The sequence below is a fragment of the Enhydra lutris genome, unplaced genomic scaffold (assembly GCF_002288905.1).
Source record: "Enhydra lutris kenyoni isolate GAN:26980312 unplaced genomic scaffold, ASM228890v2 scaffoldscaffold4, whole genome shotgun sequence".
NCBI classification, from domain to species: Eukaryota; Metazoa; Chordata; class Mammalia; order Carnivora; family Mustelidae; genus Enhydra; species Enhydra lutris.
Genome location: NW_019154088.1, coordinates 49,892,770 through 49,909,423, shown reverse-complemented (window position 1 = coordinate 49,909,423; position 16,654 = coordinate 49,892,770). Strand labels below are relative to the sequence as shown.

Below are 16,654 nucleotides of genomic sequence, written 5' to 3'. Positions count from 1 at the left end.
TTTATTTTCCTATCATTCTAGTTCTTTCCTATCATTTTTAGTTCTTTCATCTTCTCAAGTTAGGTGATGGAAAGCATTCAATATAGATGTAGGTAGTAATCTCATTTTATAGGTTTACTAAAGTTAGAATAGTCATTTAAATGAAATATCATTTCTGTTTTCAGTATCACATCAATAAGCTGTCAATCATGACATCAGAGAATCATTTGAACAACAGTGACAAAGAAGTGGACGAAGTTGATGCTGCCCTTTCAGACCTGGAGATCACTTTGGAAGGGGGGAAAACATCAACAATTTTGGTAGGGTAAATCTAATTCCTACTAGTTTAGTTGGAATTGATGCTTATCTTTTTGTGGATTTAGGTTCTCATAAATATTGGGTGGATATGGAGAAATATTTCATGCTTTAGAGAATACAGGTATTGACTTTTCAGGAACTTTTCAGGGAAAATTGTAAAATTAGTATTGTTCTAGTCTCCAGTGCTTCCAATACAGTAAAGTTAGAGCTTGTGATATGTACCCATTCTCTCAGTAAGCAGTGGGAAAACATTTCTGCAGAGTGAAAAGTAGTTTCAAGTCCTAGTAAAATTGATTTAGTGAGCTGCATATTTGAAATATTATAGAAAGAAAAGAAAAATCTCAGGAAAATTTTTGAATACTAAGTTTGGTTTTAAAGCTTAGGAATTAGTTATTACAGAAGAAACACCTCAGGGCTCTTAGGATTTTGCAGAATTCCCATAAGCAGATACAAACAGTTTTAGCTGAATTAGAATCAATAATATGTTCTTAAAGGTTATATGAACTGCCATTTTGATCACATCTTTTATTAGCTTTTTATGCCATTTGAAAATGCTTTGTAATTTATGACCATATGATTATAACTTTAAAACCTTCATAATCTCTATATAATTTTGCTTATTGAATAAGCTGATACTTGGTATTAGATATTAAACATTAGAGTTTTGAATTTCAAGAAAAATCAGGAAAAACTGATTTAATTCTTTCCCTAGGGTGACATCACTTCTATTCCTGAACTTGCTGACTATATTAAAGTTTTTAAGTAAGTACAAAATGGGGAGGGATTCCAAATATTAATGAATGATAAATATCAATTTTATAATCTTGTTCACATTATTTTTTTTTCTAGATTTTATTTATTTATTTGACAGAGATCACAAGTAGGCAGAGAGGCAGGCAGAGAGAGAGGAGGAAGCAGGCTCCCTGCTGAGCAGAGAGCCCGATCCCAGGACCCTGGGATCATGACCTGAGCCGAAGGCAGAGGCTTTAACCCACTGAGCCACCCAGGCGCCCCTCTTGTTCACATTATTGAAATTTATTGTAAATTTAGGAAATGCATCTGTAAAAGCATTTACCAGTTAGAGAAACACTAAATTATAAGAGAAAACAACGATCTTTACCAAATTAAAACTGCAGTATTCACGAACTTGTTTTTTTCTGATAAACATTTTTCTTAAAGGGTAAAAACAAAGACTGTGTAGCCTAGATTGCATTGTGTAGATTGAGTTGTACAGTGGCATTTCAGGGGCTTTCATCCCCTCTGGGTGAAGGAAAGCAGGACTTAATGAACTGTTACTGCCAGTGGTTATTTCCTTGTTCAGAGCCCCAGATTCTATTGCATTTTATTCATTTGTTCATGGGACATTTTATAATAAGGTTCCAGTGTATCTTATCTAGGCTTTTATCAATCTAGGTGTAATCCAGTCGAGAACTAGGCATTAAAGCAGAGAGGGCAAAGAGGAGAGGAAGTGACTTGGACTATAAGATGAAAAGCCATTATGGAATAAACCATATACTGTAGCTAAACCTAGAACAGCTCCCCACATAGACCATTTCTGAGATAGGGGCAAGATTTCAGATGCAGCTCCCTACCACTTTCTCCTCCCATTACACACGTTTCCTTACCTGCTCTCCATTATGACTGCTCTGTTTCCTTTGTGTTTGGCATCGGGGTGGCAAGATGAAGCACCACTCAGATATATCGGAGACAAAAAAGCACTTCCTGCACTTTAGTTATGCTAGGTGCACCTGCTTGTCCAGAGAGGCCCCAAAGGCAGCCCTGCACACACCCAAGAACCTGCTGGTGATTATAGGACCTAGGAGCCTTCCCGTTGGTGACATTTACTTCACCTTTCTTGTCCTTTCCATGTGACCTGCTAGTGATAGAGATGGCTGCCACTGACAGAAATATTAGAATGCTGGCCCTCCTTGTCTTTGTCCTCTGCCCACTCATTCTTTGTGAGAGATTCCTGAATAGATTGATCACGAAGAGGCAAATCCAGTAACAGCAATGTTGAGTGTAACATGGTGGCCCCAGGAAACTGAGTTCAACATACGTACAACTTGGCCATAGACTTAATGATGTGAAACGTCGCTGCTGATACTATTGATAAAGTTATTTCAAAAGTTTTTTCTGTTAATTCTGTTTGACACGTAGGCCAAAAAAGCTGACTCTAAAAGGCTACAAGCAATATTGGTGCACCTTTAAAGATACATCTATTTCTTGCTATAAGAGCAGAGAAGAATCCAGCGGCACACCAGCTCATCAGATGAACCTAAGAGGTAAGGAAAGCCTTGGAAATACTAGTGTTGATGGAGAAATTTCTCTTGGCTAATAGTCAATAAACTTCACTTTGCTGGGCGGGGGGTAGTTTTTCAGCAGATTCATTACTTCTTTGGTTACTATTTTCGGTCTAGATTCTTCGCTTTTCTCTTGTATGTTTTTGTCATAATTTTGAATATTTCACATGAATATTTTGTTGTAATGCCTTTGTGGCATCCTCATTTGAAGTGATACCACTTTTCTTCTCAGCTAAATTTATGGTTCTCTTTTCTCATCTTCAGCATTGGGACATTCAGGTTTTCTTCAGTCTCACCCATGTTGTCCTCTCCTCTGTTTTTCCTGGCTTCTCCCTTCCTCATCAGCATCCTACTCTTTCTGACTTTCCCTGATGACAAACTTGTCCCTCTCATGTTCCCCAGCCTCTTTTTTGGCTCAACACTAGGGTAGCATGCACGTGGGGTTTGGCTAAGTTCTTCCTCTCCCGCAGTAACTCTTCCCTGCACATTATTGTTCAACATTCAGCTCTTGATTTGGCCTCTGCGGTAGCCCCAGGATACCCCTCAGAGGCTCCTCCTAGCTGACAACCTTAATGTCATTGGTTTCCTCTTGTCTCTTCAAATCTAGAGCTGTCACTAGGGGCACATGTTATTGGACACATTTCCACTCCCTTATGGCAAACTTGCTTCCTATGGCCTGGGCTGATCCTGGCTAGGGCCTCAGAGCTACTGGCTCTGGTCTTTTATTGTTTCCCCATTTCATTTGCCATTTGGGTGACTTCATTGGTTCTTCACACTGCTCCTTCACCTCCTTTATCTGATTGATGCAGTGGTTCAGGCAGAGGGAGAATTTCCTGTCCAGGTTGGTCTGGTTCTTCTTCAGCTAAAGGACATCTTGCTGCTTCATGCCGCAGTTTTTCTACAGGGTCTTGAAGAGTGTTGATGAGCCCTTCACTTGTGGGCATATTCACTAAAAGCACCTGGCTCACTTGCAGTGAGAAGTACACTCACTACCCCCTTGGCACCAGCGTGCTAGATGGAGGATGCAGTAGATTGGCATCTCACCGTTCACACTCTTTACAGCAAAGGCCAGAAACGAAAATACATTTTCTGGACTGATTTCCAGTGAGATTTTGATTCCAATCAGATAAACATTCATGTTGAGACTTGAATCCTGATTAAGTTAAGGGGCTAGAGAGACAGAATTGAGAAAGGAACAAGGTGCTTCTGGGCTCTGGAGCTGCAGGGGCAGCCTCTGGGTTTCCCAGCCTCTCGGTGGTAGCGAGGTTTGCACTTCCTTTGGCAGGCCAGTCATGAGGGTGGTGTTCAGGGAGTTAATTCCTATCGGCCCAGCCCATTTCTCCTTTGGGTTACATTTTGCATGTACATTTATGATTATATGTAAAGCCATATGTCTTTCTAACTAAAAATACCCCTATTTGAACAAAAGTACCCAAAGAGGGGACCCCTGATTCATTCACAAAAATGATTCCCAAAATAATTTCTTGCTTAAAATACAGGGGTGCTTTCCTTGATCTATTTAATTTTCCTTTCTACATAGTACATTAGGATATTTTTAGTATATTTCAACAAAATGTCCAAATCTGTATTCTGCCCAGTAATCCTCTGAATTGTTGTTTTAAAAAATGGGAAATCTCTGTCCTGGGTAGAAGATTGATATGCCCATGTGTTAGAATTCTGTACTTTTCCTAAAAATTTTAATTGGGCTCACTGCCTTTCTTTCATAAGATCCATGGGTTTAATTTTTGGAGCTCTCTCATTATTTGTTACTGTTAGAATCCATTGCAGCTTTGTTCTTGCTTCTCTTGTTAAGTTGTCCAGGACCAGCCCAGGTTATCTACTCTTGATCTATAGACTAGATCTATCTTCTGGGCCCTGGCTTTTCTGTCCCTATTACATCCTTAACCTTCTCTCTTGTGACTTAGAAGTCAAGTCCTGGTATGGAGAATGGCTTGTGATGTGCTGCCTCTTCCAGGTCCACCCAAAAGAGCACTTTTGCTCTGCTATTAAATAAGCCCCATGATTTTAGAAAAATAGCCATTGGACCTCAGTAACTTCCCCTAAGAAATGAGAGTGTTGGACTAGATGTTCTCTATGGCCTTTGGACATCTAAAATGCAAAGTTGTAAAAAATTCAGTTCAGCAAATACTGAGTGAATTCCTGTGCTGTGAACTGTGCTGGATACTAGAGACTTGAGCAAGAACAGATGACAGTCCCACCCCTCAAGGGGTTTAGAGTATGTTGGGGGAGATAGAGAGTTACAATTTGGACAATAGTACTTTAAAAAGGAAATAATAGGTCTAAGGAAGAGCAAAGCGGGTAAGGGTGCTTGCTCTGTCAGTGTTCAGTGACTATGGAGAGAATTAGGATAGACTTCGTGAGGGAAATAACGCCAGAGTTAGATCCAAGCTCTAACTTGAGGTCCATGGAAGAAAGGTGAGTCCAGGCAGAGACTGTTGTGGAGAAAAGCCTGGAGAAAAGCATGAGCAAATGGGGTTTGTGCTGCTGGAATGTAGAGTTCAAGGGGGAGGATGAATACTTCTGTAGTGGGTGTTGAATCTGATTCTTACTAAGATGAGTGATAATAGCAGAAGAAATTGGCAGGAATTAAGGGGATAAAAATATTAAGGAGATTGTTTTTTACACTGGCAGCAATGAAGTGCCACTAAGATTATTAACATGAAAATGACAGGATCCATCCTATTTATATTGGCTATGGTATAGAGGAGTAATTTAGATCACTCTAAACTGTGATCCAGATTAAGGAGGTCAATATAGGTGGGGAAAAGGGTACTGATTCAGAGGGCCCTGAGGAGGCACAGTCAGCAGCCTGGTGATTGACTTGGGAGAGGCTAATGGGGAGGGACTTGTGCAGTTGGGTGAATAGGGTTGAGAATGTAGAAGAGCTGAGTTTGGGAAGAAAGATGATGAGTTTAATTTTGGGTTATTTTAAAGGTGAGGTACCTGTGGGATTTCTGTGGAAGATACTCTGTAGGCCATTGGATCATGGGAGATCTGCACTGCTGATAATGATGGTAGCTGTTTCAGGATTGTAAATGCCACCTAAGAACAGTTGTCTGTAATATGAAAAGGCTAAGAATAGAACCCTGCAGGACACCCATGTTTGAGGTACAAGGCAGATGAGAGGAAGAGGAGCTTGCAAGGGAAACAGCAAATGCTTATGAAGACCATGGAAATGAGGTATGGTGGGAGCCAAGGTAAAAGTTATTGCCAAAAAGACAATAGTCAACAGCGTCAGGTGCTATAGAAAAATAAAGAGTGTTAAGCCTCCATAGCATTTAGCCCCATTGGAGGTGTTTAGTGGCCTTGATGAATAACAGATTCAGCAGATATCAGTGGCCTTTTGAATATGGGAGCCGAAGTACAGTCACTGAGAAGTAAATAGGAAACAAAGATAGCTTTTTGATGAACCTTACTGTGACAAGGAAGGAGGAAAGAGGGCAGTAATAGCAGAGAGAGCTATAAGGTGGAGGAGAAAGGCACTTTGTGGTTTAAGATGGGAGAAACTCAAGGAAGTTAAATGCTGATGGAAACATCACAATAGAAATAAAAAGGAAGAAAGAAATCTAGTATCCAGGAGAGGAAGATCTTTTTAATGGAGCAAGGCTCCTGGGATGGCAGAAAACTCAACTTGCTTGGATAAGAGAGCCTTAAGAGGAGAGATCCCTCTCCCACTCTGGAAGTTGAGGGGAGCTAGCTTTATCAGTCATGGTAGCAGGAAGCTCTGTGACTCATGGCTTTTTTGGAAAAAAGAGATGAAGTTGTCCACTGAGAGTGGGTGGCATCAGAAGCCTGAGAAGATGTGAAATAAACGTTGTTGAGAATGTTTGAAAACACAGAGGGACTGCAAATTTAAGGGCTTGGTTGAAGTTGGGAATCCATGAATTTCTAGTGAGATCTGTCTGCTTGGTTTTGTGATTTTTTTTTTTTTCCTTCCCTCTCCACCTTTTGAGTGCTCAGCAGCCTAATATAGGCAAGTAAAAGTTAGATGATTGGATTGATCCCTGGTTAAGGTTTTGGTAAATGAGTATAGTGGACAGACAGTGAATCTAGGGAATTGGAGGTTGATACCTGGTGAATGGTGTGCAGGCTGAACTCAAGAAAAGAAAGAGGTGAAAACATGTTGCTGATGGGGAGAAAGTTGTGGGGCTGCAGAAAGGGTCCCTCAGATGGTTTGAAGAGAGGACTGAAGGTTGTGATTAGAATGGGCTCTTTGCATTGAATGTTTCAAAGGAAGCATAATTGGGTTACAGTGAAGTATGGCATATTGCCATTGAAGTAGGCAGCCCAGGTGGCATGGAATGAATATGGCCTGAGATGTGGCCTCGTAAGTGCCTCTGCCACCTACACTAGCACCTGAGTTACCCATTCTGCCTCTCTGAGCTTTCTAGGGTTTTTTTTGGTATTTTACTTTACTTTTTTTTTTTTTAAAGTTTATTTATTTAAACAATCTTCACACCCAACATTGAGCTGAAACTCATGACCATGAGATCAAGAGTCACACATTCCTGCAGTTGAGTCAGCCAGGCGCCCCAGTATTTTATTTTTAAAAGAGGCCTAGTTATTACGGGATTGTACACATTAAATCCATTTGAATGATTAATAAAGTCCGTAAAAGATCACATATCTTCAAACATCTCATTTTAACTTTGCAGATTAAATGCATTGCCACACAACTTCCTTATAATTTGTAACCCTTGCACAGAAATAGTTAAATGCTATAGCTAATTTTTTAAAAAAGATTTTATTTATTTATTTGACAGAGAGAGAGTACAGGCAGAGAAGGAGAAGCAGGCTCCCCGGTGAGCAGGGAGCCTGATTCAGGACCCTGGACTCCATCCAGGACCCTGAGATCATGACCTAAGCCAAAGGCAGCTGCTTAACCAACTGAGCCACCCAGGCGTCCCTGTAGCTAATATTTTTTAAAGAAAGCAAAGGGGGAGAAAGTCTACCGAATTCATGATAGGAGTTGCTTCTAGAGAGAAGAGGACCTCCCATTTATCTAAAATGTTCTTTTTCTTTTAATATAATACTTCAATTTTAACATTTGTCTTTATTATGTGGTGGATATATAGACATTCATTATCTTGTTCCTTATACTCTCTGTGCAGAGAGAAGTTGCTCCAGTACAAAGAGCAAGGCAACCACAGGCCCTAACAGTTTACAAGCCTACTTGATGGTCTTAAGACATATGAGGGTGACAATTAGAATACCCTTTAAAGAGCCTGACATGGTACATTATCTTATTTGTCCTTACAGCATTCCATTGAGGTAGAATTTATGGTCAGGAAATTTTGGGGGGAGATGTTAAATAAATTGGCAATAATTATGAAGTGACAGAGAAAGGTGTGAAGCCTAAATCAGATGGCAGAACTGCACTACACTGCATTACTCTGGTTACTACTTGCTTATGACAGCCGTTCTCCCGCCATATTCAGTCCAACTGTGTTCTCTACTGTGAAGCTACGAGCTAATGCTTAACTGAGTTGATAACGTGGCTTTTTGTAGCCCATATCTGTGTGTTGCTGAAAACGAGTGAAATTCTGAACACCAGTCATTTTCATACTGACTTCCCCAGTATGTAAGTGTAGATTACCTTCTGTAGTAGATGTGCTCCTGAAATATTGCGTGTAAAGTTAACTTGTGAATTGAGTCAAATCCATGAAGAAATTACAGTTTTAAAGAAACCATTTTTGTGCAGGTGCTCACCCTCTGAATCGAAGTTATTTTAAGTGTGAATATTTAAGTGTTTCAGCACTCTGGAATTTTGGAAAGAGGCATGTGCCTAGGAGCATTCAGTTGGATCCTGAGAGCCTCTGTTTCTCTTCTCCCTGCCATTAGGTTTCTTCCTGCCATGGAGGATAGGAGGGCCTTGAGGAGAATCCTATATAGGACTCCAGCTCAAATAGGAATCCCACGGACACAATGCCTTTTCTTTTGTTTTTTTTTTTTAAGGCATCATAAGTCATTTATTCTTGGGGTATCTGGCCAGTAGAGCTCAAGCCCCATGTTGGGTGGAGAGATTACTTTAAAAAAAAAAAAAAAAAAAGTCACCTATTCTTATCAAAACATGAATTACAGAAAGACACTGTAATATCCCTATACATCTAAAAACTTAAAAACCCCAGATAATTTAAGGTTCGAGGAACTGAATGATATTTAAAGAGTATCAGGGCACCTGCCCAGCTCAGTCGGTTGAGTATCCGACTCGGTTTCAGCTTGCGTCATGATCTCAGGGTTGTGGTGTCAGGCTCTCTCTTTCTCTCTCTCTCTCAAATAAATAAATCTTTAAAACAAAAACAAAAACCCACAATATCAAATTTGTGGGATGGTGTTTTTGGGTAATATCCTTTGTAATAGGACCCTTTCCTTCTCTTTTCAATTAAGTTTTATGAAGGCCCCAAATTGTATTAGATGTGACTCTTCTCTGTGCCTCAAAGTTACTGGGCGGAAAAATTTCTTCCCAATTAATCGATTACAAAACAGCAAAATTCAGCATGTTAACATAACATAAAATGAGGGCTGCCTGTATTGGCTTGGGATTTCTTAAAAGTAAATTTGACCGTTATAATATTTTTTTTATTCTAGGATGTGAAGTTACCCCAGATGTAAACATTTCAGGGCAGAAATTCAATATTAAACTCCTGATTCCAGTTGCAGAAGGCATGAATGAAATCTGGCTTCGTTGTGACAATGTAAGTTTTCCATTTAAAAATATAAACCTCAATTTTTCTTTGATTCCTTAGTGAGTAGACCAGCCATCCTTACATTTTATACTCATAGGACCCATCATGTGATACATTTCATATTTCAGTATTTATTTTCCAACAGGAAAAACAGTATGCGCACTGGATGGCAGCCTGCAGATTAGCCTCCAAAGGCAAAACCATGGCAGACAGTTCGTATAACTTAGAAGTTCAAAATATTCTTTCCTTTCTGAAGATGCAGCATTTAAACCCAGATCCTCAGTTAATACCAGAGCAGATCACAACGGATATAAATCCTGAATGTTTGGTATCCCCTCGCTATCTAAAAAAGTACAAGAACAAGCAGGTATTTGATTCATTTTACTTCATCTATTTTCCCCTGGTTTTATGATTTTGTACATACTTTAAATTTAGTTTCCCCTCTTAAATAAAACTTTTAGTCATAATTTATCTGGTGGTCAGAGTATAAAATAAGCTGCAGATAGCCTTTAGTCCATTTGAAAATTGGTCATTTAAAAAAATGTTTCTCATTTTAATAGGACACATAATGAGGTAAAATAGTTGGGAGCATTTACTCACAACAACGTAAGGAAATCACCCTGTGAATGAGGTGTTCTTTCAGGGAATTGAATATCGTGTGGATGCTTTGGGTTTCATTCCTTTTATAATTGTGGTATAAAGCATAGCCAGCATTTCCCAACAAAATCTCTAACAACTCTTCCTGCTGTTGAAATTGACTTTTCCAGCTTTGGAAATAAACTTTATAAGGGTAGAAATAGTCTACAGTTCGACATTGTTTTTTTCTTAACAGTAAAAAACCTAAACCAAAATTTGCATGATGTGACGGAGTTTGGTAAATTTTCGTTGACATTCACTGCTTTTGTTCACTCTGTTTAGAATTCCTTTCCTGGAAATTAATACCATAAAAGGATTGCTATTTAGGAAAACGGTTCTTCGGTACAACATGAAAGGTTCTTTTCAGGGGAATTTCACTTGGGATAGCCCCCAGTATTCACTACACCAAACATCATGCCATAAAAGGCAAAGCCTTCAGTCTGAGGTGGGGGGTGAAGAAGACCTTTCAAATAAATATTTCATTTCTATCTAGTTTCATTTTTATCTCTGTTAAAGAATAATTTAAAACATTACTGAAAGGGCCCAGTGAAATACCCAGAATGCTTACTAATTCTTAACTTTAAATATAATGTTTATCATATGGGTCTGAAATCACTTAGCTAGAAATAGATGTTCAGAAGTTTTAATTGCCAAGTATTTGTCTTTAAGTTTCAGAGATTGTGTAAGCTCTACACAATTTTTCTACATAGAAACTGTTTATCCCACAGTCCAATGATGTGGGAGTAGTAAGGAATGGAGGAAATGCTGCCCTGGGGAGCTTTGTGGAATGTAGATTGTAAGTTAAAAAGGGAAAGTGAATCAAGTACTAATTTAATTTTTTTTAATCCTTAGTTATTTCATTTAAAAATTGTTAAAGAAAAAAACTTGTTTCCAAAAGAGGATTCATTTGCCTTCAAAGGCAAGGAACAATTTCAAACCTTAGCAAGCTTATTTCACTTTCAGGTATCAGGAAAAAAAGATCTTAAAATGTAACTGAAGATTGCCAAATGTTGGTTTAGTTGTCAGAGGTCCTGAGTTGTTTTCTCAGAAGCCTTTCAAATGATCGTTTTCACTTTAAAAAAAGATAGTTTTCTGTCCCTCATTTCTCAGCTAGATTGTCAAGTGAAAATTCTCTTGTGGACAGAAACAGTGAATATTTGACTGGCAGGATAATAGTATGTGTGTGGTCCGTGGTTAAGGATTCTTCCAGTCTTGTCTTCCATGTTGACATCTTATCAGAAGCATATTCTTTCTTAATCTTGCCTTCCGTGACTAGATTTATGAGTTGTTCCCAGGACGTAGACACCTAGGAAGTGCTGATAGGCAGAAGTGTAGTTGCTATTGTGTGTCCGGTGCTGTACTGGTCATTGGATGTAGTGCTTAGTAATCGTTCAACTATCTAATATAGTGGCATTCAGGAGTCCACTAGGAACAGAGGTGGGCCATGGGCTCTTTCATTCCTACCAGGGCCCAACAATTTTGTTACATTTAATCTACTTTAAATCCCCAAAACCATGTATTATTGAAACTTACTATATATATCTTAACATGACTGTGACTCCCAAACTAGATTTTTACATTTTAGAGAGAAGAGTTGTTCTCTGCTTTATCCATGTGAATACAAATTGAGAGAGACTAATGTTTACAGCCGCCATTCCTAGTGTAGTGTATAGCATCTCTCCATTTTCCCTTCCAGGAAAAAGGATGCAAAAAACAGATGGTAATTGAGGGGTTTGCTTTTCTTGTGTAAATAAAGAAACAGTATGGTCACTGTACTTACCTTACACGTTCAACTTATTTCTGAAAAGTGGTGCATGGGTCATATTATTGGACTCGATCTCAAAACATTAAAGGTTTTTGAACATTAATTCTGATTTTGCTACTAAAATCATTAGGCCTACCCTAACCAGTAAGAACTGGTAAATGAGCAGGGAAATGTTATTTGCTCTTTGTTTTTCCCTACAAATTTCTATCATAATTTTAGTAACACTTAACAATCTAAAATAATGAAGTGTTTCTCAGTATTCTAAATGGAAAGTAATCGCTGCTTCCTTGTTTTCATTTTCATGCTTGCATTACTTTGCTTGGTTTCCACCTAAAGTAATTTTTTTTGCATGGTTTTTGGCTGGAATTTTGGTTTGCAGGTTACCGCAACTTTTTCTTTGCTTCATTGCCATTTTTTCTGATTGCCTTTTTTTTTCTTTCTGCTTCCTTTTTCTTTCTTCGCATTGCCATCTACAGCCAGGCTATATAAGAGATTTGGTAAGTTCTCCATATTAACCAAAAAAAGAAAAGAAAAATATTTAAAGCTTTAGACACAATCCCCTCTTACAGATTAATTTCCTTCCACTCTTAGTGGGAGTAGTAGTCCCAAAGGGAGTATAATTTAAAAGTTAACTTTTCTATGATTCCTTTAGAAAAAATTTTTAAATTATTATAGTTGTTTCAAGTACTTTAAAGGTGATAATAAATACTCCTGCTAGAAATTTATATTCCAGGTGTTCATTCTGATATTGTGTTTTGGTGCTAATTTTAAAACTCATGTATAGGTTTAGAACGTGCCCTTTTATAAAAAGCAGTGACATATATGTGTATACTTGGAATATACCTCAAGAGTGGCAGTTATGTGCTCCTAATAGTACTTGTTGTTTCTGGATATATGGAAACTGAAATTAAGAAGAAATATACCAAGGGTTATTTATTTATTTTTTAAAAGATTTTATTTATTTATTTGACAGAGATCACAAGTAGACAGAGAGGCAGGCGGGGGTCGGGGGGAGCAGGCTCCCCGCTGAGCAGAGAGCCTGATGCAGGGCTCAATCCCAGGACCCTGGGATCATGACCTGATCTGAAGGCAGAGGCTCAGTCCACTGAGCCACCCAGGCACCCCTACCAAGGGTTATTTTGAAGAGTCATCAGTTCACTAAAACACGTAAATGTAGCTGCAGAAATTTCCCAATTCCAGCTCTTAATGATACATGATTATGGGGTGGGGCACATAATTTTTTACTTTTTGTCTTGATCCTCCCATGAAAGACTATTGTCTGATGGTAAAGGTGGTGTTTAATCATGTTTAGATAACAGCAAGAATCTTGGAGGCCCATCAGAATGTAGCTCAGATGAGTCTAATTGAAGCCAAGATGAGATTCATTCAAGCTTGGCAGTCCTTACCGGAATTTGGCATCACACACTTTATTGCAAGGTCAGTGGTTCTCCTAAATACCTGTGTATAAATAGTAATCCGTGCTTTTTTACTTAATCTACTTCAATTAAACATTTAAAGTACCTGCAGAGATGCTTTAAGCAATTTTACAGTAACATGTAAAGAATATTTTAACGTATTATCTATATTGTAATTTTTACATTAAAAATTAAAAATGATTGATTTCTGTTTTTACTTCTGTGAAAATATTACTCTCATGAGTTAAAGAGTACATCTTAAAACCAGAGCAACATGTCCTCCTATCCCCAACATGTTTTTAAACATTTTTTATGTTTTTAATACTCTAGATTCCAGGGAGGAAAAAAAGAAGAACTTATTGGAATTGCATACAACAGACTGATTCGGATGGACGCCAGCACGGGAGATGCAATTAAAACATGGCGTTTCAGTAACATGAAACAGTGGAACGTAAACTGGGAAATAAAAATGGTAAGCTCAAACAGTGTTACTTTGAGTGCGCATAGAGCACTAATTTCTGCTAAGAATCATTAAGTTAAGAATAAAAAGGGAGATAAATTTCTTAGATTATTTGTATCATCACCTCTTACAGTATAAAATCTGGTTGGTTATTCATTTCCCACTTAAACTTTCCTATTTCATGACTAACCCAGTTATTGGAACTCTAAGAACACAATCTGCTTAGAAGGTGGTTTTCTGGAACTGGTACATCCCTGTCAGTCACCGTAGCAGCTACTTTTTATTGAATGCCTACTCTGTGCCCGTTATGATGGCTAGATGTTTTTATATTCGTACCCTGTTTCTAATCTCACCACAGCTTTGTGGGTGGTTGGATTGTCCCTGCTTTACAAATGAGGACACTCACATTTAGAGACCTGACGGCTGTGATTACTATGACCACACACTTGGTAATGGAATCAGGATTCAAACTCAGATGCTCAGGGCTCTAAAAGCTGGCACAGCTCCTACTGTATATCATGCTGTCCCTAGCCTTGAAGTACAGTGAATATCATTTAAAATAAATGGTCTTTTACTGATAAGCCATGTTTTAGGATCTTCAGGTTTGTTGTATCAGTTCCTATTACTGCATAGAATCTCATATTTCTGAAATACAGTAGTGTCCCTCCTCATCTGTGGTTAACCACGGTCTAGAAGCAGAAGACACACTCTCCTCCTGACCTATTGTTAGAAGGTCCATAGTGGCCTAACGCTATGTCACAGTGCCTGCTGTGTCCTTTACCTTCATCCCGTCACGCTGGCATTTTATCATTTCCCATTATCACAAGGGTGAGTACAGTACAATAAGATATGTTGAGAGAGACCATATTCACATAACTTTGATTATAATATAATTCTATTGTTAATCTCTTACAGTATCTAATTGGTAAAGCTTATCATATGTATGTATGTAAAGGGAAAAAAGCAGAGCACATAGAGAGTTCAGTACTACCCATGGTTTCAGGCATCCACTGGGGTTCCAGAGATTTCCCATGGATAAGGGGCTGGGGGCTCCTGTATTCAAACATAATACCTAAAGGTTAAATGTCTTGAGCAAGTATTAAATTAAATGCAGGAAATGGGTTTTCTCCCAGGCCTTGAAGAGAGACCTTCTCACTAATTGAATCACCAGAGACCATTGGAAACATAATGACTTAAACCCCTTGCATTCAGTCTTTTCAGAATGAAAAACTAAAAAGGAGTGGTAGAGGGACTAATAAACTTACTCTTCTGGAATCGAAGGCACTATTTAGGATTTTTTAAAAAATTTGAGGATCAACAAGTACTTTGTGAGAGGGCAGACATTAATAGCACATTAGCTTTGCTTGTACCCAACCATACAGAGTTTTCCTGGGACTGACAGCTCTTGGTCTTTGTTTCCAGGTCACGGTAGAGTTTGCAGATGAAGTACGATTGTCCTTCATTTGTACTGAAGTAGATTGCAAAGTGGTTCATGAATTCATCGGTGGCTACATATTTCTCTCAACACGTGCAAAAGACCAAAATGAGAGTTTAGATGAAGAGATGTTCTACAAACTCACCAGTGGTTGGGTGTGAATAGAGCTACTGTGTAATGAAACTCCATGGCCATAACAATATTTAACTTTGAAAGCTGTTGTTTGTTATATGCTGCTTAATAAAGTAAGCTTGAAATTTATCATTTTATCATGAAAACTTTTTTGCCTTACCAGACCAGTTAATAAGTGCACTAACAAGCACGACTATTAATCTGCTATCATGATACAATATGTGGACTTTGAATATGGCACACATTCCTTAGGGCCAGGAATTGAAAACTAAAGTAGTGGACAAGTCAGAAATAAAACATCACTGATTTAATTTAAGCTAGCCAAACTGAGAAACTCAAGCCATATACTTTAAAGCTATCCAGGGCTTAAACTACATGAAGTCTATTTATCATGTTTAATGCACGTGTTTTAATGTATGTTTAATTTGATCTTGTGTTTTAAAAATGCCAACTTCTGGTAGCCATTGATTCTCCATCCCCCACTCTCATCCCCAAATAAATCAGGCCTACAAAAGATGCCTGATACTTAATAATGATGTCATTGTTCGACTTTGAAGGAAAATGCTATCAGTGCGTTAGGCTTGGTTCATTTTTGTCCTTGAATAAGCATGTATGTATAATGTCTTGTGTTTTTATTTTTACACCCTATTGTATTACAACACCTGTAGTATTCACCAGCATATTCACGTCTGCCTAAAATATGCAACTTTTGCATTACAATATGAAGTAAAGGTCTATGAAGTATGCATTTTGTGTAACTAATGTACAAACACAAATTTTATAAAATTGTACAGTTTTTTAAAAAAACTCACAACTAGCAAATGGCTTAGATGTAGCATCTTTGCATTAATTAAATGCTTTTAAAAGTATAATATGCAGTTTTCATACCTGCTAAATTAAGAATGACTTCGTTATAGTCATGATTTACCACAGTGTCCTTAACTCTGATGCCTGGACTGGCCATGTTCTCGTCCGCTGCGCTGTTACAGTCCCCATTGGTGCTAGTCAGAAAATCCCTAGCTCACACAACCCAAAAGAGTGCCAGGAGGGGTGGATTACCAGTATTGTCCAATAATCCATGGTTTAAAGACTGTATAAATGCATTTTATTTTAAATAAAAGCAAAATCTTTTATTTAAGTTTCTTTTTGTACTTCTTGTCTTTACTGTTTACATAGAATTAACTGATGAACTTTGGCCTTTTTGATACGTTTTGCCTGTACCTTTTGTTGGAAGGACAGCTTGCTGGTATTCCAGAGTATCACCAGAGAGTGATACTTAATCTCTAGGGTCGATTTTTCCACTCTCCCCCTCACTTTTCATATTTAAATACTAGAAATATAAACAGAAATATGACATTGAAAAGACATTATTGACTTGGACCGAATTTGTTTGAAACTGCAAACTGACTCCTGGTCTAAAAAAAACACAACTCACATGTATGAATTTACTCCCTGTTGTTAGTACTATTACATCCTCATTCTGTCGCCAAACTTCAGTCCTGGATGT

The 16,654-nt window shown here is 38.2% G+C and overlaps 1 protein-coding gene across 2 annotated transcripts in view; it reads left to right on the top strand.

Moving 5' to 3' along the window:
- The window catches only part of LOC111160044 (fermitin family member 2), an 88,763-nt gene extending 72,440 nt beyond the window's left edge, over positions 1-16,323 (top strand). Inside the window, exons 8-16 of one of the 2 annotated variants that reach the window (XM_022522851.1) lie at positions 165-299; positions 1,010-1,059; positions 2,455-2,579; positions 9,207-9,313; positions 9,450-9,671; positions 12,182-12,202; positions 13,018-13,142; positions 13,451-13,592; positions 15,003-16,323. In XM_022522851.1, the coding sequence (XP_022378559.1) occupies positions 165-299; positions 1,010-1,059; positions 2,455-2,579; positions 9,207-9,313; positions 9,450-9,671; positions 12,182-12,202; positions 13,018-13,142; positions 13,451-13,592; positions 15,003-15,176 (1,101 nt within the window). In that variant the 3' untranslated portion in view covers positions 15,177-16,323. The remainder of the gene's footprint in view (positions 1-164; positions 300-1,009; positions 1,060-2,454; positions 2,580-9,206; positions 9,314-9,449; positions 9,672-12,181; positions 12,203-13,017; positions 13,143-13,450; positions 13,593-15,002) is intronic. The other variant, XM_022522842.1, reaches the window with a different exon arrangement.
- Positions 16,324-16,654: the final 331 nt, after the last annotated feature.